The sequence below is a fragment of the Diceros bicornis genome, chromosome 4 (assembly GCF_020826845.1).
Source record: "Diceros bicornis minor isolate mBicDic1 chromosome 4, mDicBic1.mat.cur, whole genome shotgun sequence".
Lineage (NCBI taxonomy): Eukaryota > Metazoa > Chordata > Mammalia > Perissodactyla > Rhinocerotidae > Diceros > Diceros bicornis.
The window spans coordinates 58491904-58513240 of NC_080743.1; the positions used below are offsets into that span (position 1 = coordinate 58491904).

Consider the following 21337-nt stretch of genomic DNA (forward strand, 5'->3'; position numbering starts at 1 on the left):
GGCTAAGATCTTAACTGATTAAAAAAGCAAATATTTACTAAATCATAACAGTAAAATGATAACTAATGACTAGAAAGATACGCTTTCCTAAAAATTAACCAAATCAACATTTTTTGTGTATTCAAAAGGAGCTATAAAAGTTAACCTTTCATTGATGACAGTCAGCACATCTGCATCTGGACCAGTTTGGAGAACCAAATTGCAAACCCCAAACACAGAAACATCTGCTCGGCTGTAATTATAGGGCCACTCACCATAGTCGTCTTCTCACAGTATGCCATTCCCACGTTTTTTTTTTTTTTTTTTTTTTCACAGTAAAGTGGTGATATCAGTTCACGATAAATCATAAAGATAACAATATTATGAATATTAATTTAATATCTTAAGCAATAGTAGTTAGAGAAAACCTCAGTCTTTTAAAATATTTTTATATAGTGTGAACCGGTCTGCTTTGTACAGCATGAGAGAAATTTGCAGGCTTTAGAGACCCAGTTCATATAATGAGATCCTAGAGTTATATATATATATTTTTAATTTACTCTAAAAATACATAACAAATCTAATTTTAGGGACAAAAATAAAAAAAGGTTCCATAACAACTAAAATGCACAAAGACAACACAAAAGATATCTGAAGTCCTGTATAATTACCCAGTAAGATAACAGTTTGAGCTTTGTAAATTTTCAGATTTTTTAAAAATCAGAAATGAAATCTGTGCTGTGTATTTTATTCTGTAATTCAGAATCATAGTAATAATGCCAATGCTTAAGTATATTGGTGATTCTTAAATCAGGGGCATTTCCTTCCTATTTATGCTTATATTACTGATTTGCTGCAAAATGATGAACAAGTCCACAGAGACTGAGAAAACACACACTCTCTCAGAAGGCTGACCAACAAAATAATCCTTTTGCCAGACCCTAAATTTGTGAATTTTCATGGATGCTAGAGCTGAACAAGGACACTCGAGAGAGGGAGAGAGAGCTTTCTTCACGGTCCCCACTATTCACTTATTTTCCACTGGTCTTCCATTTCCCCAAGAAGGGGTCTGATATTATATGCTCTTCTGGTGCACATGATCTTTTTTTGTCATCTTATGTAAAAGCCAAGTGATTTTTTGTTGGTTTGTTTGGAGACTAGGTATTCCAGGTAACAACTAGCACATTTCCGGAGAACCTGAATGTTCCTGAACTCCTGACTTACCTTTCCTGAAGGTCACACCCCAAAGAGAACACCCTACTCCAGAGAGTGGAGGCCATGAGTAAGTTATGATTTCTTATTGTAGAACTGCTTAGCAAAGAGAAAATGGACAGGTCAGTAACCAGGTGTCATGGAATGGATTCAAGGCCAAAGACTTTTTGACTTCTCAATGAAGACTCTCACTTCCTACCAATTATTAAGGCACAGTCCAGCCTTGTCCCCTGAGATGCTGGTCGAATTTTGACGCCCTCTTCGGTGTGAGAGGCCTGGCCGGGGCTTTTGGTGGCTGAACCTTAGTGCAGCTTGCTGTGCACGGGGTAGAGCAAGGTCATGTGTTCTGCCCCCTTGAAAGGCAACTTCTCGTTGGAATAATAGTGTACCACTTCGGGGATGCTGTCAAAGACAGCGCTCGTCTGATTCAGTGTGTACTTGTTGTCTTTGGTTTGTGCCACTATGATGTGGACACATCCTTGACTAGTCCTGGAACAAAACAAAAATCCAGGAGGAGACATGAATGAGTGAGCAGGGGGATCCCTCTCCATCAAAACCCACCCCAGCTAGATTCACAGGCGGATAGGTTCTCCTCCATGCCTGGAACTGTTATATACAAACTGAAATGCATTCAACACTCCAGCGGAACTCTCCGAAGCTTCCCAGCCCTCAGCCAAACGTGTCTCATCCTTGAGTTGTTTATCCTTAATACACACAAGTCATCAGGTACTGGACCAAAACCAAACAAAAAGCCAGGTCCCTCCGGGCCCTCAAATTGCCAAGCTAGTGCTTAAGCCCAACTATGAGATGTCTAAGGTGAGGTTTAAACTCACGCTCTTCATCATGGCTAAAAGGACATGTGTGAGGTTTCCTCCTCCTTTCCTCCCCAAAGAATACATTAAGAATAATAATAATAAAAAACCCGCTTCCTCCTCTCCCCCCTCACCTGGAAAGACTGTTCCTCGTTGTACATAATGACAGCTGGCACTGAAGGCTCGAAGATCTAATCCCCGAGCACCAGTTTCAGGAACACAGCAAAGCTATTCCTGGTATTGTATATCTGGTGGCCTGTCCCGTTTTCTGAGCCATATTGCTCAAACACTGCCCCCACACCCCCGCCCCAACCTCTTTTCCCCTCCAGTCTGATTGTTTCAGCTGCAGGGGCTCAGCTTCCTCAGGAAGGAAATGCTGTTAGGGCTCCTGACAATGATCCTCCAATATAGCACCACTGAACTCGCAGAGCAACGAGAATTTCCATGATACAAACTCCACCAGGCCTATCGAGCAAAAATGAATGTTCTGTGTACAAGCAGATGGGGGAGGAACGGCAAGTCAGCGTTTCCTTCTTCACCAGGAGAAACTGGTATCAAAACTGCAGTTGGCATTTTGACAACCAAGGGATCTGATTTATTAAAGTCCCAAATACTAGGGAATAAAAGAAGAACGACCAAACTATCCTGTTAGAAGTTATTCTTTTTAACAGGAATTATTTCTCCACTGAGAAGACCTACTTTAGATCAAGTAATTTAAGGTTGAAACTGACCAACATACAAGGATAATGAAAGAGAACCCTCATTATCCTAGGAGACTGGGACATGCACCCAACACTGATTTTGCATTCTAATCAGAGCATTTCATGTTCTGTTACCCAAACGCCAGCACTTTACTTTCCAGCAGTACATGCCCCTGTCAAACATCTGTGAATTATATCTTTCTTGACTGGTCATCTACCGATGACAGGGAAGACCGTCACAGCACCCACCCTGTACCCCTGACCCCACATGCACACAGGGAGAGCCCATGAATCTTCGACACTCACTTTAGTGCAATGGAGTACCTACTGGTCCCTGACTCGCTATTTCGAACCAGGTAACCAGCTTCTTTGCAGGGCTGTAGTCGACTCTCGGCCTCAGCGCGGGTGATGGCACCATGATACCAACTGCAGAAAGGAGTGGGAGGAGAGAGCACAGCGTCAAAATACAAATCCAGACAGGGCCTCATTCCAGAAAGCGTTATCTGAAATGAACTTCTGGTGGAATCTCAACAGCCCGAGCTAGATCCTGCTTCACATTCAGAATAGACAAAATGAGATTTGGGTAATCCTGGATCACAAAACCTATCAGTCATCTAGGAGGGAGTCGGCGGGGCTAGCGTCATTTTAGAAGTTTTCACTCTATACAGGAGAATGAAATTTAAAATCAAGTTCTTGGGATGCAATGTACCTTCCGTTCTGCAAAAATGCACTGGGCTTTAAAAATTGGTTTTCATTAATAAGCCCCACCCAAACAAGTATTTATGAACAAAAATAATCACATAAAGTGGGCCCTCCCCAAGGCTACCAATAAGCTCCCAGCCATTGTGTGTTCCGCGTGTTTGTGGGGGAGACTCACGGCTGCTTCTCCAGCGGCAGGGCTGGGTCCACCCTTTCACCCTCACTGTGGTCAGAGAGGGCTGGCTTCAAGATCTTCTGGGTCCAGCTCTTCTGTCGGTGGTGCTGCCTCACCGTCTCCTCCTTGATGGAAGGTCGCTCAGAGCCTTCAAACTGAACTGGAAGGAAGCCTCCATTTAACATCAGAGGCCCCTGAGGTGACCCATGAAAACTTCAGAGAAAAAGCCTCCTTGACTGCCTCGGCTTAGGAAAGAAGCTTTTCTCCCCCTTTAATGCGAGCTACAATATACTGCAAATACCCGGGGATAGCTGAGCTGCTGTGTCTTTGATACTGGACCACCCTGCTGGCATTCACAGACAGCTACTTTTTCTGTAAGATATTCATCCGGGTCAAATAGTTTTAGAACAGGAGAGAAAACCACTTGACTATATTCCAGCATGTACTTGGAAAAAACTCTTAGTTCTAGTATCTTTACAATAAAAGACTAAACATAGTTACAGGTAACGATTCCTTGCAAAAGTGTGTATCATTCTATGAAACCCAATGAACAGTTTTTACTACAAAATAATAAAACAAAAAGAAAAATCAACTCAGAAACAGAAAGCAACTACTGAATAGTGCCTTCAAGAAGCTATGACATCTAGACTGAAGATAAAGAGAAAAAATGAGCAGCACGTAGCACAACAGCAGGTGCCCAAGAGACGTGTAGAAAACAAGACCAAAATAAAGCAAAAACGGGGTCAAACATTTGCTATCACATATACTACCTTCTCTTGGCCTTCCTGTTAGAGGCAGAAGACATCCCTAACTTTTTTAATTAAAGGCAAAAGAAACTGTGGTCAGTCAAGTAGAAAAATTATGTTCTGAGAGCAGCAGGAGGGGGAATTATCTTTAATATCTATTGACAACCTACTTATCAACTTCCTCTTAAGTTATTTTAAAAATTCACACTTGAAGAATTAATTCCTCCAGGAGGATTTTTTTACTAAAAAAAAAAAAAAAAAAGCTAGCTTCATCCAGCTTTCCAACCACCTCTGTCTGTAATTTATTTGCTCCACTATGGCCATTTTATAAATAGGGATTTTAACAGGTTTGAGGAAGAGAACCAAGTGAGAGCTAGAAAAAGCTGCTCCCAATTTGATAGCTTCAGTGGTGATCAGATAACGTTTTTCAATAGTTATTTAAGGCATTTCCAAAACAGCTGCACACTGCCAAGATAAAGGGAAATAAAGATGCCCAGAGGGTTAAAAGATAAATGCAGGGCCAGCCCCCTGGCTTAGCGGTTAAGTGCGAGCACTCCACTACTGGCGGCCTGGGTTTGGATCCCCGGCGCGCACCAACGCACCGCTTCTCCGGCCATCCTGAGGCCGCGTCCCACATACAGCAACTAGAAGGATGTGCAACTATGACATACAACTATCTACTGGGGCTTTGGTGAAAAAAAAAAAGGAGGAGGATTGGCAATAGATGTTAGCTCAGAGCTGGTCTTCCTCAGCAAACAAGGAGAGGATTAGCATGGATGTTAGCTCAGGGCTGATCTTCCTCACAAAAAAAAAAAAAAAGATAAATGCAATGTTAAGGGCTGTTCTTCAGTCCTGGGCTTCCAACCACAGCCCAATTCTTGTTTCCCCAGATCAAATTCCTCGGGAAAAGAGACTTGCAGTGGAGGAACACAGAGAACAACGCCCTGGTTGAAATGCTGGAGCGGGCGGGGCTTCCCAGCGGGGGAGCACGAAGCATGCAGGAGTGGGGGCCACAGACCCACCCCTCACCTGACAGAGCCCGCACGATCTGCTCCTTCTTCCACTCCCAGGGCTGCTCGTACTCGGCCGCAGGCCTCTCATCGTCCTGGGGCAGCCGGCTGTGGCTGTCCGGCGGCCGCACCTTCCCCTCGGCCCTGGGGCCTCCCTCGGCGGGCTCGTAGGGGGTGTCATACAGCTGAGGAGGCTTCCCCAGTAGATCCTTGGAACTGCGTCTCTTGGCCAGCGTCTCTGGTTTCATGCCGTTCTCCCCCGGCTCACAGGGGCTGTCGAGCAGCTGAAGAGCCTTCACCAGGGGATCTTTGGAACCCCGGCGTCTAATTTCTGAAAAACACACAAATACTTTGAAAGAAAAGTGCCCTGGAGGCCCGGTGATTAAACCCAATTACCTCTTCAGCTGTGACTGTCTGATTGAAGGTGGCAGAGAACAAACACTGAGATTGTTCCTTAGCGGGCTGATTACTTCCCAGCTGTAGGAAGGAGCCTTGCAGGTTGTGAGAAGAGAAGTGGCCACAGGCAACCTGTCCCACAGTTCCTGGTCCCAATGTCTGCTCTGTGTGTAGTTCACCTTCCAAGTTTTCACATCTTGTTAGGAAGCTGAGATCAAAGTATTTTAATAAAAATCAACTGAGTGTTTACTATATTCAAAGCATTGGCCCACATACACTGAGGAAGGTATTTATGTGCATTAGACAGAGTTCTCCTAGGTGGTTTTAATACAGTGGGGGAAGCCGGATACACTGACAAATAATACGTAACAGGCTAATAACTGCAGGATAAATGAAAGTAGAAGAGGTATTATGGGGAAAAACAACAACAACGATAACCTAACAGCTAACATTTATTGATGGTATATTACGCATTAGGCACTATTCTAAGTGCGTTGTAATTTTCACAACCACCCTATGAGATGGGTACCATCATTTCCCCAATGTTACAGAAGAGAAAACTGAAGCACAAAGAGTTTAAGGAAGTCGCCCAAACCAATAAGTGGCAAAGCCTGGATTCAAAGCAGGAAGTTGGGCTCTAGAAGCCACGCTCGTAACCACTACACTTGGACTGACTCCAAGGGGAAGAGAAATGGAAGATGAGTTGACTTTGATAGAGAGGGTCATTTCCAGCGGAGGAAGCTGCATGAGTGAAGATATGGACGTGGGAACCATAAAGGGCTTGTTCCCATAATGGGGAGGTGAGAGATAAGTTCAGAGGACAGAGGCCAGGAGAGGAGAGCGGTAGTGGGAGAAGAAGCTAGAAAAGTAGGCAGGACAGCCAGCAAAGTGTAGAAGTTTGAAAAGCAAGGATAAAAAGATCAGATTGTTTCATATGCAATGGAGAACCATTATAAGTTTTTTAACAGTAATAACAATGATATTTGTGTTTTGTTGGAATATAACTCCAACTACAGTGTACAGGATGGAATAAGCCAGAAAGGTATGGTCTGAACTGAGGCACAGAAATGGATGCAAAAAACCTGATGCAAATCAACCAGCCATTAGCTAACCAGCCAGCCAGCTGGGTGGGAAGGAAATAGCAGTGTCTGGGGACGGACCAGCTTGGGGCTCAGAGACCCTGGCAGGTGCAGTTAGAGACAACTAGAGTCTGGACAACCAGAGCTGGTGATATAGACCAACAGATGCATCACATTACAGTTCTTCTAAACGTCAATCAGGGTGCCTTCAATCTGTCCACCTGGTCATAGTGAAGGAGGACCTTTCTAAACACAAACATCTTGTCTCCTCACTTAACACTCAGTAAGCTCTCAACTGTCTACTTACAAAGTGCAAACTGCTCAGCATGGCATGGGACGCCTTCTATGACCAGATCACTGCCTCCCTCTCCAATTTCTTCTCTCAACATCACCCTGCCCTGTCCCCCTGCAATCCATTTCTGTTCCAACCAAATGGAACTTCTTAAGTTCCCTGTGCACTACATTGTCTTTTGCCCACCAGTGTCCTGGTGATCTCGCAATCCTTTGAAAACTAACCGGCATCTCCTTCCCTTTCCAGCCCACCTTCTCCCCCAATGCCCCACTTCTTCCAGGTGCCACCGCTTTGCCAACCCACTCTCTCCTTGCACTTCACTCACTGCATGGATTTATTTGTTGATGTGTCTGTATTTCCAATTTGGTGGAGACTGCCAGGGCAGGGACCACCATGTCTTGTTTATCTTTGTAGGACACACAGTTGTGCTAAATAATGATTGGATGGATGGATGGATGGATGGATGGACAGGAGGATAGAGGGAGGGGAGGGAGTTCTAGAATTTCTCCAAGCAGGTGACAGTATGGATCTGGAGCTCAGCAGAGAGGTGAAGGTCAGAGGTACACGTCAAGGAGTTACTCACAAATGGATCATTGTTAATCCTGTGAGAATGAAGGCAATCACCAGAGGAAAGGAGGGCAGATTGAAAAGGAAAGAAGATCAAAGGCAGAGCCTGCGACTTCTTCAGTTAAGGGCGGACAGAAGAAGAGGTGCCGGCAAAGAAGGCTGAGAATGAGTGGTCAGGTCAGGAGGAAACGGAGCAAAGACTGCGAAGCTGTAGAAACAAGGGAAAGCCAGACTTTCTACAGGTAACTGAGAACGGGCATGGGGACACTGTGGAGAAGAATCATTGACTCGATAAGACTTCTATAACAAGGAAAGGACAACAAATGAAACATTCAAGGGAAAAGTTATTAAAATCAGGACACTAAATTCAAAAGGGCAAAATTTATTTATAGAGTGAGGCTATACTTCTGCTGGATAGGGGCCCCGACTGCAACTGGCTCCAATCCTATATATATATACACACACACACATATATACACACACACACACACATACACACACACAAACTGCAGTACTAGCTCACTGGAATCACCTGGGGGAGCTTTCACACATATGATGCCTGGGTCCCATCACCAGAGGCCTGATTTAATTGGTTTGGGGTACAGCCTGGGAGTTAGAGGTGTAAAAGCTCCCCAGGTGATTCTAATAGGAAGCTAAACACTGAGAAGCACTATCACACCTCCTGGGTCCCCCCAGTGCCCATCTCAGTTCCTCCTGCTCTCCAGAGCTAATCTCATCACTGCCAGACCCATCCTAAGGAGAAGGGTTCTCCTTGTATCTCCACATCAGAATGTGAGAGCTAGAAGAACCATCCCCGCCCCCAGGCCAGGAAAGGCACAGGGGGTTAGCTGAGGTCTCCCGCATCTCCGCTCCAAGCCTCTCGACTTGCAGTCTGACAGCTTTTTTATTTCACTGCTTATTCTAGATGGAGTTACGGAAAACAAGAAACAAAAACATACTCTGCTCTTGGTTCAATTAAGATAAGGCTGGAGTTTTTTAAAAAGAACTTTTCTACAGAACTAAGAAAAAGGAGAGAGAAAACACAAAGGAGTTCAAAGGATGAATTGAGAATTTTAAGTTTCTGATCAAAATCTAAGTTTACCCTCAGGTTAGACTGGCACAGGCTGGGGAAACCTTTCCCGAGGTCCCTGCCTCAATTCTGTCCCGGTTAAACTAAACAGAAAAAGAGTTGATTCCAACCTTAAGATAGGAGTCCTGTTCACAAAGAAATTTCAATAAATTTGTGTTAAAACGAGGTATACTGATTAGATCTTGAGTTCTTATTACACTTGCGTTTGAGTTTATACTTTTGAGAGGAGGTCCTTGTATTCCTTCTATTGTAGGCAGTCCCTGCAGGCTTAGAGCTCTGGGAAAAACACTGGAGAGCACACAACTGAGAATGTTCCTTCTCGGGATGGTGCTGGGATTGGGCAAAATCTCAAAGAATTATCATCTTTTTAAACAATGTTTAATTAGAGGAAAAAACGGGCTTGAGCGCAGGGCCCCTCCGCCCCTTCAAGGGGAGTAACCTTCCACTCGACTCCAACACCTGGCTGCCCCCAACCTGAGGCGCCATAGAAACAGAAACAATCGCGGGGCTGCACACCGACCCTTCCTGCAGGGAGAATAGCCCCTGACGTGCAGAGCTGGCTCCGAGAGGAAACGAGCCTGAGAAGGAGGAAATGGCGAGAGGAAGCTACGCCCTGGCTCTGCCGATAGAGGCCATTTATGCGGCAGACAACAGCATGCGGCCAATGGGCCGCAGATAAACAGCGATCTGCAGCGAGGGCCGAAGCTGAGGGCTGACCTGAAGCTGAGGGCTGACCTGCACCAGTTCAAATGTGCAACTGGTTGGCGTGAAACATAATGTGGGCCCCAAATTTTCCCTTCTCAATTCCCAACACCAGCTTACATAATTACGCCATTTATATTTAAAAACATAGAAGACTAAGACTTTCTTTTACTAAATTAATTGTAGCTAGCAATTAATATTCCTCTATATTTGTACGGAATTCTCTTTGAAAATGGAATTCTCTCTCCAGAGTGTCTAAATAATGGTTATATTTATTGGGTATGCATGTACTAGGCATGTTATATACCCAGCATCTCAGTAAAGCCTCATAATGCAGTGAGAGCCGTGTTATCCCATTGTCACGGTGAATAAACTGAGGCCACGCAGTCGTCAGTGAGGGAGCTGTTTATTGCTGGCTCCAGAGCCCAGGCTTTCTCCATCATACTTTACTTTATGCCCCAAAGATTTCACCCAGAATGTTAATTACAATTTCTATAATACACCTTTTTCCCTAATCCATTTCATGTTTTCAAAACATTAAACTCAGAGCCTCATAAGGCTGTTTTCCACTTAGAAATAGGGCTGTTAGGTAACTGTTTTACTCACATCTTCTACGAGTGCTCAAACCTTTGATTTAAAATTAATATTTTCTTATTGAACAAATCTAAATATCTGAACAAAAGCAGATACAATTCAGAAGCTTTGACATTTAAGTTTAACAAGGAAAGTACAGACAAATAAGTCAAAAAGTCTTCTATTTATATTTTTTCCTATGGATAATTTTTTAAATGGAGACCCAATGAGGTTCTCTCTTAGATTTGACTATTTAAACAAACTAACAAAAGCGTTTGGAGACAAAAATAAAATTTTAAAAACAACTGGACTTTGGACAAGTTATTGAATCTTTCTGAACCTTGGCTTCCTCATCTGTAAAACAGGGACTTCTATAGAACCCACTTCACAGGGGTGTAGGATTTAGTGAGGTAACCTGGCAAGCTTGGTACCTGGTAAGCGCTCAACTTGTGTGATACCAGCTGTGGAAGGAATTCTCATGCTGAGTGATGGCTAGCTTAAGAACTTCTCAAGACCCTTCCAATGCTAAAGTTTTAATTTGCTGGCTAAAACTCACCATGCTAAATAATATAGAATATTTCTGCTAATTATTTAGCTAAAATGTTCCTGTAACCTCTAACAAAGAGGTTTACTCTAATATTGCCTTGTATTCACAGTCATATCTTTTTATCAACTATCCTTTGGATAAACCTAAGTGAGAATTTATTTACAGATTTATAAATTCTTAGCTTTTACAAGTTAAGAGCAAGGTTTTGTGTGGGAGGGATCCAGGGAGCCTGGATCCCACAATTATTTGGCCATAGGAAAGTACGAAGTGCCTCTTAATTTCTGTTTCTTCCTCTGATCCCTAAGGCAGCCGGCGATTCTTATTCTCTACTTCATGGCACTCCCTACACTTTTTAATGATAATTTTCTTCTTTTCTATTGGTGTTAGGTCTGTTTGCCCCCTAGGGTTGTGAGGTCCATAAGGACATGGGTCATGTGGGTCTTGTTCCCTGTATGCCCAGAGCCCAACACAGGGCCTGGTACGTCGTAAATAAATGCCTAAGAAATATTTGTTGGATGTTATAAAATAACATCATGAACAGTGTTCTACACATCCAAGATATTGTTAGAATCAGGCATGTTATCCCCACTTTATGGATATTAAAAAGGCAGGACAAAAAAACAACAAGTGTTGGAGAGGACGTGGAGAAACAGGAACCCTCACACACAGCTGGTGGGAATGCAAACTGGTGCAGCCTCTATGGAAAATGGTATGGAGATTCTTCAAAGACTTAAAAATAGAGATGCCCTATGACCCAGCCATCCCGTTACTGGGAATCTATCCAACGAACCTGAAATCAACAATCCAAAGAGGCTTATGCACCCCTATGTTCATTGCAGCATTATTCACCATAGCCAAGAAGTGGAAGCAACCTAAGTGTCCCTCGACTGACGATTGGATCAAGAAAATGTGGTATATACATACAATGGAATACTACTCAGCCATAAAAAAAAGACAAAATCGTCCCATTTGCAACAACATGGATGGGCCTGCAATGTATTACGTTAAGTGAAATAAGCCAGAAAGAGAAAGACAAACACTGTATGATCTCCCTCATATGTGGAATATAAACCAACACATGGACAGAGAAAACTGTACTGTGGTTACCAGGGGCAGTAGGGGTGGGGGATGGGCACAAGGGGTGAAGGGAGTCATATATATGGTGATGGACAAACAAAAATGCACAACCCAAAATTTCACAATGTTAAAAACCATTAAAACATCAATAAAAAAAAAAAAAAAAAGGCAGGACAGAAGTTGGGTGATCCACAGGGAAATCATATTCATTAGGCCCTTCCCCATCTCCTGCAGAAATGCTGAAATAAACTAAAAAAAAATTCCTAACATTTCTCAAGAAATATGGGACATTTCTGAACTTAGACTTGAGAACCAAGCACACAAGAAGCAAACTGAACAAAAAAAGTAAAAAGTTAAAAAAAAATCCAGGAGCAAATCTTTTATTTCCAGCTTCCGATAAACTCACTTCCTGTTATTCTGTCCAGCTGTGTAACTTACGCGCAGAATAAGACATATAGTCTCTACCTTGATTGAGGTGCTTTGTGATATATTTTTTCAATGAAGAAACTTTAAAATTCAGCAATATAATATCTTTTAAAAGAGCAAGAAAAAAAGATGTGTAACTTAAAAAAGTTAGTAATTTAAATTTTTAATAAATTTGAATATTCTCCAATTGAATACATTACTTTTGTATTCCTAAATGAATTTATTCATGTAAACTCTTTAAAACAGCCTGGAACTTAATAAGCACTCAAATATTACATTTATTTCACACTGGACAGTTTTGACTTTTCTTTTTTTTTTTTTTTTTTAAGATTTTATTTATTTATTTATTTTTCCCCAAAGCCCCAGTAGATAGTTGTATGTTGTAGCTGCACATCCTTCTAGTTGCTGTATGTGGGACGCGGCCTCAGCATGGCCGGAGAAGCGGTGCGTCGGTGCACGCCCGGGATCCGAACCCGGGCCGCCAGCAGCGGAGCGCGCGCACTTAACCGCCAAGCCACAGGGCCGGCCCAGTTTTGACTTTTCAATACGACTTTCTTTGTGAGTCTGAGTGAAAAGATGTCTTCCTTACGTGTAAAGTCTAAAGTGCTTTTGCATACATCATTTCAGATATGTCCTGAAGCAACTTGGTGTAGGAAGCAGACCACCCAATCCAGAGGGGGAAGATCTGGGTTCTAATTTTTGCTCTGTCTCTTATGGCTTATGAGCATCGGGAAATCAGAATCTCTTTGATCTTGTTTTTTACCCTGTACAAGTGGATAATATTAGAGTCCCCTAGATTACAGAGTTTTGTGGGGATTATATGGAAAAAAAGAGATACATTAATTTTTAAAAAGCACAGCACTTTCCCTATTATCAATGTGGCTCCACAAATAAACAGCTGGGATAGTATAAACTACTTATTCCAGTTAAAGAGGAAGAGAGGAATAAAAACCGAAGGACAAAGAAAGATGAATCAAAATTATGCTTTTTTTTTTTTTTAAGAAAATCCTTTTCCTCAATTGTATGTAAAAGTAAGCCTTTTCCCCTACTCCTTTCAAGCCTCCGATATTTCTTAAAATCCTAAGTTCATTTTCACTTCCTTTCATTCACAGATTTCATTAGAGGTCACAGTCCGGTGACCTTCAGGGTCACAGCCTGGCCAGGGTACACCCTCCCCAAATGCGAGCCTTATCTCTGTGAGCAGAGGCAGGAAACAGAGCAGTGCCTTCCTGCTGCAGCTCATTTTCATTCTGAAGCCTGTCTTGACCCTTCCAGAGAGCTGCAGTTACCCTCCTGCTCAACCCTTCCAAGACTCTGCTCATGGAGCCTGAGCTTGACAGCTTTTCAATCTATCTTTAAACAGAAGAGACAGCCTTGAACGTGTGACCACTTATTCCTTTCCCAGGCATGAACCCTGTGGCACTCAAACAAGGCTCCCTTGAGTCAGCACTCAGACACTGCATTTTCATGACAGTTCAACGACTCTCCAAGGAAAATTAGGTGAATAAATAATTTACTCTAAAATACACAAATAAATCTAGATTAACTAGTTTCTATTATTTTTAAGTATCGATTACACTAACAAGAAAATTATGAATAAAAGGGAAAAGTTTGACACCAAAAATGATAGCGTGATTGCTCAGTTCACAAGTGGGAATTAACTGTTCTGACTTGAAAAGTTATAAGAGTAGGCGACTTTGGTTTTAGGAGGTTTGCCTTGAATGGCTTGGCTCACGCCAGTGATTAGTAATCATTCCTTAGTAATTAAATTTCTTGCTCCAATGTTGTAGAGCTTGTCAAGTAATCAATCTTCTACTATAATACATAGGATCGCATCATATTTGCATCTTGTAACAACTTAAAATCCTTTAAGTATGTGTTAGTCCCTTGGTACAGATTTATGACTTCCATTATGGATGTCAAAGCTTTGAAAGTGGCCAAAAAATGTATATAAATAATCTTAAGACTGAAGATCACATTCTGAGCAGATCTCCAAACTCCCAAGCGTCATCTTGCATAGAATTAGAAAAACTTGAAAGACCCCTGCAGATTTTAAAACTGAAGGATACAAAACAACACACAAAAAGTTAACTAGATATTTTGGCCTTAGTTTTGGGTCAATTTCTGTTTCTTCCAGGCATAGGATCTGGTTAATTAGCTTCATCCCTCTTCCCCAAATATTCAGCATTACTATTTTACTACACTCCAAGTGAGCGCGAGATTTCAGTCCCGATTAAGCCGTTCCTGGTTACAAACCTGTTATCATTTGCTGAGCATCATAGGGTTCCATGTAACCGTCATTCTCTCCTACTCTCTCTGCATCCCTTTGGCCTTTTGTCCGTTTGGCGTCATAAGGGTCAGCATAGTCTTCTAAAATGATGACCTGTAAAAGAACCAGAGAGGAGAGTTGCTAAGGATTATCATATACCTGAATGGCAATGGTATCAAAATGGCTACTGTAAATCTGCAGATCCAAAAAGGGGTCAAAATCTGGATAGCTTTTGCACTTGATCCTGTAAACATCTGATTTTCTTGGTAGTATAATTGATTGGCAACAATTCATCTAAACTCTTTTACTTATCCCCAAGGCTCTGTTCACCTCCCTTTCTCTCCCCAAGTAATAAAGCATTTGCTGGTTAAAGGGTGGCAGAGGTGGATGGTGGGGAATAGAGGATGTCTATGGCCTTAGAGAGAAAAAAACAAACTGATCTACCACCTTCCCCATGATTTTGGTCTTTTCAATGCCAACCAGCTGAGCAATATAGTCATGGTAAGTTAGTCAATCACCCAGTGAGTACTGAACAGCCACCAGCACTGGCTGGGCACCGTAAGGGAATCAAAATAAGACCAAGCCCTGCTTCTTGTCCTCAAGGAATTTGTAACAGCTCTAAAGAGACAGGCTTCAGAATAAGAAGCCTAAGAAATAGGTCAGAACTAAATAGTATTGTGGGAGTTCTAGGTTCAATAATTCACAGACTGATTCTCATAGGCTACAATGAAATAGAGTTTTGATCGGTATTTGTGTCTGAAAGCATCTATCCTTCCAAAAACAGAAAGGTGCCTGAAAAGGTGGTGTGTGTGCAGTAGTCCTGTTCTGCAGCAGCTGGGGGACAAGTGGGAGGTTAGGGAACCCTTCTCAGGGAGGAAGCCCCAGGGCCCTGCCCCACAGTCTCTGACTGCATTCTCCAAAGAGTTCACGGCGAAGTACATCAGAGCTGGCAGGAAGAAGTCAGATGAACAGGGAAAAGTGAGGACAAGGGGACAGCCTGTATTAGAGCCCTCCTCCTGGGAGGAGATGGCCTAAGAAACCTGAGACATCCAGAAGTGATGACCACGAACATAACAACATAATGAGGCAACCCCTGCAGAGGACTGTGATTACCATTCTCTCCCTCACTCCATTCTTCCTGACTGCCCACCATGTGTACTGCATTCCCAAGGCACAGCAAGGAACACGAAGCATGATACTCAGTCCTCGGCTGCAAGGTGCTTGTGATCTAGTCCGACAGTCAGGTAAACCAATGACTACTACCTGGAGGAGCTGGATCCTCGGCCATCTTTCCACGGCTCTCCCTCCAGTGCCTGGCACAGGGTAGGCATGCTATAAATATTTGTGAAAAGAATGAATGAAGGAATGCACAGAAGTGCTCAATGCAGACACACATGGTATGTGTGACTGGTGGGCAGCATGTCTGAAGCCTGGGCAAGAGAAACTTAAAAGTTCCCAGGACAGGAAGCGCTCGCCTGGGCTGGAGTCTGAAAGCTCAGTTTGAGCTCTTCTCTTTTCACACAGAAGAGTGGATTTAAAAAACCAATAAACAAAAACCAGCTCATTTCTGTAAGAATGGAGTGGGTCTCGTCACATGTTCACACCCCTTTTCTTAGCTGTCTTAATTGGCCAGCACCCAGAAAACAGCCGGTGTGTAAGGAGCAGGAAACACCTTCTTCTCTCCTGATCTGTAATTTCCTTAAGGGCATTTCCTCGTCCTATTCTGTATCCTCCACAGCCCCTAGAGCCCTGTGCCCCTTATCCTACGTGGCAGCTGCACAACAAGTGTTCATGGAATGAATGAGGGGCTGTAATCTTGGGGTGCTGGTGAAGCCCTGAAAAGCCCTTTACTGGCAGAACTGCAAGAATGACAGAGCAGGGCGGGGTGGGCAGCCCATTGCCTGGAGTTTTGAAATCCATACTACACAGTTTCGAGGTTCTCATTCCTAAAGCTCGAGAAGGATAAAAGTGATACACGAGTCTAGCTTTGCAATCTCCCTGGATGTCGAAATTAAAATAAACCAGAGCTATAAAGGGGTCAAACTGAACAAAGCATGAGCATCTCATTCTGTTATTTCTAAACTGCTAACAAAATTAAAAGGATAGTACATTTCTGGGAAGTTATCCATCCTTAAAAGGATTTTTCAACATAAAAAACACTAATGATTTTAAATGGTCACTTAGGAGTCATCAAATGTAAGGAACTCTAGGGCCCGCAGGCTCACTACGCTCCCCTCCCACTGTTTCGCTTCAGCAGGGGCGAGGGGGTCCACAGGAGGCTGTATTCTTACCGTGTCTTGCTGCTTAATCATCTTGCCCTTGTCCAGTTCAGGGCCCAGGGAGGAAGGGGAAGAGGACGCCGAGGAAGAGCTGCTGCTGCTGCTGCTGCTGCTGCTGCTGCTGCCGCCGCCGCCGGGGTAGCTGCCCTTCCCGTTCTTCTCCTGAGTGTCCACCTTGATGAGCCTGCTGATGTAGGTGCTGCAGCCCGAGCTCTTGGCCGCGCCCCGGTGGGGCTCGTCCTCGGTGGCCCGGGAGTTCTTGCGGCCCTTGCCCGCGGCGGCCTGAATCAGACCCTGCAGGCTGTCCCGGGACAGCCGGCTGTCCTTGGGGGCGCCGACGCCGGCCCTGCCGCTCCCCGGCTCGGCCGCCGAGTTCTTGCGGCCCTTGCCCGGGGTCGGCCCCGCGCCGCCCGCCTCCGAGTTCTTGCGCAGTTTGCCGCCCGCACCGCCGCCGGGCTTGGCCCGCTCCGACACGGTCTTCAGGTTCAGGGGGAACTCCTTGAACCACTTGGCCGCCATGAGGTGGGCCCGGCTGGCGCGGCTCAGGAGCGTCGTGGCCGCGGAGCAGGTGAGCGAGGAGGCCCAGCCCAGACACGGAGAGGCGCCAGGGGCCGGGGGCCACTGCATTCCCCGGGGCTGGCGCGCTGGAGGCCGCGGCGAGGCCCCGCGACGGCTGCTCCTCTCGTCCCCCGCCGGCCGTCGCCCACGCCCGGCAGGGTGGGGCCCCCACGGCCCGGGGCGGGGGGCCCGGGGCGCCGAGCGGGCGGGCGCGGGCCGCCGCTCCGGACACGGACGGCGACAGGCACGACGCACCGGGGCCCCGCCCGGGCTCGTCTTCAGCGCCTACCCGGCCGGGGGCTCCGCGGCTCTCCAGAGGCAGCAGGCACCGGGGGCTTCCCCTGCTTTTTCCTCCCGAAGTGGGAGAGGCCGGGCCCACGGAAGCCCCGAGACAGCCCAGCCCACACTCCCAGGGACGAGAGGGGACAGAGCGGAGGCGGCGGGGGTGTCCCCGGCGCCGCGACGGACGGTGGACCGATGACGGGCCACCCACCCCCTCTGCGCGCCCCTCCCCTCCGCGGCTGGCGCCTCCCAGCCCCGGCACCTCCCGCCCAGATCCGAGGGCGCCGGGGTCAGCGCCTCTGCAGAGGCGGGTCCGGGGGTGCATGTTCGGGGGAAGGTTGCAGCTGCTGCACGTGCTGACCGGGTGCGCTCGCGTGCTTAGAGCCTCCCTCTTCTGAGCAAACAGCTCCCCATCTGCAAGGAGCCAGTTCGGCCGGCCGCTGCCTCAAATGCGCCCCAAGTGCGCCACGTGCGCTCTCTGACCCAGGAAGGAAGCCCCTCGGCTCCCCAAAGAGCCAGGCGCGCCCCGTTCACTCACTCCACCCTCCCTGCAAATATTATTTTGGGTGTCTGTATGTGGGATGCCCACTAAGAGTGTGCGCAGAGGCAGCCGGTGCTCGCTCCCGCGCTCGTGCGGTCACCGTCCCCGGGAGCACCACTCCGCGCCGGGAGGACCGCGCTCTTCCCGCCCGGCCCGGGCCTCGGCCGGCTGGAGATTGGTTGCGGAGGAGCGGCCCCGCCCCGCGCCCCACGGGTCTCGGAGGAGGCGGAGCGCGTAGGCAGAAGGCGCGAAGGCTCTCTGTCGCGGCTGCGAGGTGGGTGCTCCTGGCCGAGAAAGGTACGACTTGTTGGTTCCAGGTTCCAGGCTGCCCGGCGAGGGGTGGAGGGGACAGGGGCGTTGTGAAGCAGTTGTGGAAACCACCCCCATTGCCACTGTGGGGTGGAAGGGCGTGCTGTTACCGCCAGGGCTTGTTGCTTGCTCGCTCTAGTGGTGTCTGCAGAATTTTTTGGTGGGGATGGTGGGTGGGAGTGGCCAGGCGAGACTGAATCCGTGCTGATGGGGAGCGCTTTGTGCTGAACTGTGGGGCACTTTGCGTTAAAAGACGCCTCTGCCATCCCCCTCCGTTTCAAAGCCATTTCAAAACTTTTTGGCTTAAAAAACTTAAAAAAAAACTAAAAAGCAGAGACTCAGGCAGTGCATTCTCAATTCTTACATGTAAGCCGTGGGGACTGAATGATTTGGGCCACCCATCGGCTTTTTGTGTATGGGTGGTGGTTTGTGAGATGGCAGGGCAAAAGAAACGCTTACAGCAGCCATTCTTGAAAATGCATCTTTTTTGAGAACAGCTTTATTGAGATACAACTTACACATCATAAAATTCACCTGTTTTAAGTGTACAGTTCAAAGGTTTTTAGCATATTTATGGTATAACCATCACCACAATCTAATTTTAGAGCGTTTCTGTCACCCCAAAAAGAAACTTTATGACCATGAGCAATCACTTCTCATTCCGCTCTCCCAGCCCCTACACAGGCACTAATCTTTCTGTCTAACAGATTTGTCTATTTTGGACTTCTCATATAAGTAGAATCATACAATATGTGGCCTTTCGTGGCTGGCTTCTTTCCCTTAGCATCATGTTTTTGAGATTCATCCATGTTGTAGCATTTATTAATACTTCATTCGTTTTATATTGCCGAGTAATATTCCATTGTATGGATATACAACATTTTCTTTATCCATTCATCCCTTGGTTGATGGACATTTGGTTGTTTCCACTTTTTAGCTATTATAAACAATGTTACTATGAACCTTTGTGAACAACTCTTTGTGTGGACATATGTTTTAATTTCTCTTAAGTGGATACCCAGGAGTGGAATTGCTGGGTAACGTGGAATTCTCTGTTTAACTTTTTGAGAAACTGCCAAACTGTTTTCCAAAGCGGCTGCACCATTTTACATTCCCACCAGCAATTTGAGAGTCCTCATTTCTCTGCATCCTCAACGCTTATTACTATTGTCTGTTTTATTATAGCCATCCTAGTGGGTGTGAGGTGGTATCATTGGAGTTTTTATTTGCATTTCCTTGATGGCTAACGATGTTAAACATCTTTTTATGTGCTTACTGGCCATTTGTATGTCTGAGGAAATGTCTATCAGATCATTTCCCCACTTTGTAATTGGTTTATCTTGTTATTGAGTTGTAAGAGTTCTTTATGTATTCTTGGTCTTTTTAAAAACACGAAAAAGATACTTCTCCAGACCAAGCAATAGAATGGAAGCTCATGACTTTGAAGTCGTATGGTCGGGATTCCAAAAACAGGCTTCTCCATTTATGAGTATAGATTAAGTGATTTTGGACAAATTACTAGGTTATTGTCTGAGCCTCCAGGACTTCATCTGTACAACGGGGGTAATAATGCCCAGCTCTTGCGAGTTTCCATGAGGATTATATGAGACAATGTGTAATAGCTGCTTAGCATAGCACCTGGTGAACCTTTAAAGGCATCTTTGAAACATTTATTCTGGGCCTTTGTTTGGGAGGTGTTGGTGCCTGCCCGGTTCCGGAAGCCCATGGACTTTTCCAGAGATTACTAGGAAATTGGGACTAATACCCATAGCCTTGATTCTGCCCCTAAACCTCTCTGTTTTTATTCATCCATACCTACGTCTTTTAATTATCTTAACCATTTTGGGTTCTATTTAAATTTAGTTGCAGCTGAAGTTATTGTTTTCTCCCACAGCTGGGAACAGTTTAGAGGAAAGATTTACCATTTTCTTTTAAAATTTGCTTTAATTTATGTTTCTCCTAAAATAAAGAAAAAAATTCCTTTAAAGTGACTTAGACAGCCTTCTTATCTGTAGAAGAACCAAGGCCTTGGAGTCACAGACCTGAGTTATCTCAGTATCTTTTATAATCTTGAGCAAATTATCCGAGGTCCTTGAGCTTTGCCTTTCCCATCTGTAAAATGGAAAGATAATACTCCACAGGGTCATAGGAAAGAGCCAGTGAAATCCGTAAAATTAAACACAATGGCTACCATTTATTGAGCTCTTAATACTTGGCAGGTGTTCTAAGGACAGTATCTCACTGCACCCTTGTGGTCTATAGGTGTTTTGATTCCTATTTGACTGATAAAACGTGCCCAGGGTCTCTGGGCTGGACTCGGAGCTGCATCTGTTTAACTCCAAAGGCCCCATCTGGCCCCTGTGCAGGAGTGGGTGTGGTCGTAAAGTTGCTCGTGGTACCTGTATTAGTTTTCTGTTTGCTGCCATAACAAATTACCACTTGTTTAGTGGCTTAACCACACAACCTACGGTTCTGTAGGTCAGAAGTCTGACACGCGTCTCATTAGGCTAAAGTCAAGATGTTAGGAGGGCCAAGTTCCTTCTGGTGGCTCTAGGGAACAACCCGTTTCCTTGCCTTTTCCAGCTTCTGGAGGCTGCCTGCATTCCTTGGTTTGTGCTCCCCCTTCCTCCATCTTCTAAGCCAGCATCAGTGGTTGAGTTCTTCTCATATCGCATTGCTTTAGTCTTGCTTCTGTTGTCACATCTCTTTGTCTGACCCTCTCTTCTGCCTACCTCGTCCACTTTTAAGGACTCCATTAGGCCCACCTGGATAATCTAATTTAAGGTCAGCTGATTAGCAACCTTAATTCCATCTGCAGCCTTAATTCCCCCTTGCCATGTAACCAGCCATATTCATAGGTGTGATATTGTGATTTATAATAAGAGATTTGTATTTGGTCTTTGTCCCATTTCTGGCAGAGTTCCTAAAACCCTTGGAATTTCCTAAATGATGAGAGCAATAAAGGTGTCTTTTGTTGTGTTAATGAGCCCCTAGGTAACCTAAGGATGGGGGCTGG

The 21337-nt window shown here is 45.2% G+C and overlaps 2 protein-coding genes across 3 annotated transcripts in view; one reads left to right on the forward strand and one right to left on the reverse strand.

Moving 5' to 3' along the window:
• Positions 1 to 305: 305 nt before the first annotated feature.
• SHE (Src homology 2 domain containing E) lies at positions 306 to 17618 on the reverse strand. The gene is made up of 6 exons (XM_058539293.1): positions 16644 to 17618; positions 14340 to 14466; positions 5354 to 5665; positions 3582 to 3738; positions 3011 to 3130; positions 306 to 1680 (listed from the first exon to the last, which is right to left on the reverse strand). The coding sequence occupies exons 1-6, from the start codon at positions 17256 to 17258 to the stop codon at positions 1494 to 1496; spliced, it is 1518 nt and encodes a 505-aa protein (XP_058395276.1). The 5' UTR covers positions 17259 to 17618; the 3' UTR covers positions 306 to 1493.
• Positions 17619 to 17661: 43 nt separating this feature from the next.
• Positions 17662 to 21337, forward strand: part of TDRD10 (tudor domain containing 10) — a 44866-nt gene continuing 41190 nt past the window's right edge. Inside the window, exon 1 of one of the 2 annotated variants that reach the window (XM_058539295.1) lies at positions 17662 to 18286. The gene's annotated coding sequence lies outside the window, so the exon portion shown is untranslated. Of the gene's footprint in view, positions 18310 to 21337 lie in introns of both variants that reach the window. The other variant, XM_058539294.1, reaches the window with a different exon arrangement.

What these genes read in the sequence shown, in the direction of transcription:
- SHE (XM_058539293.1), bottom strand. Translation starts at nt 17,258, where the DNA reads ATGCAGTGGCCCCCGGCCCCTGGCGCCTCTCCGTGTCTGGGCTGGGCC. An exon ending in TGATTAAGCAGCAAGACACG is followed by an intron (nt 14,467 to 16,643) that starts GTAAGAATACAG and finishes GTTCTTTTACAG; the next exon opens with GTCATCATTTTAGAAGACTA. An exon ending in TGCTCAGCAAATGATAACAG is followed by an intron (nt 5,666 to 14,339) that starts GTTTGTAACCAG and finishes TGTGTTTTTCAG; the next exon opens with AAATTAGACGCCGGGGTTCC.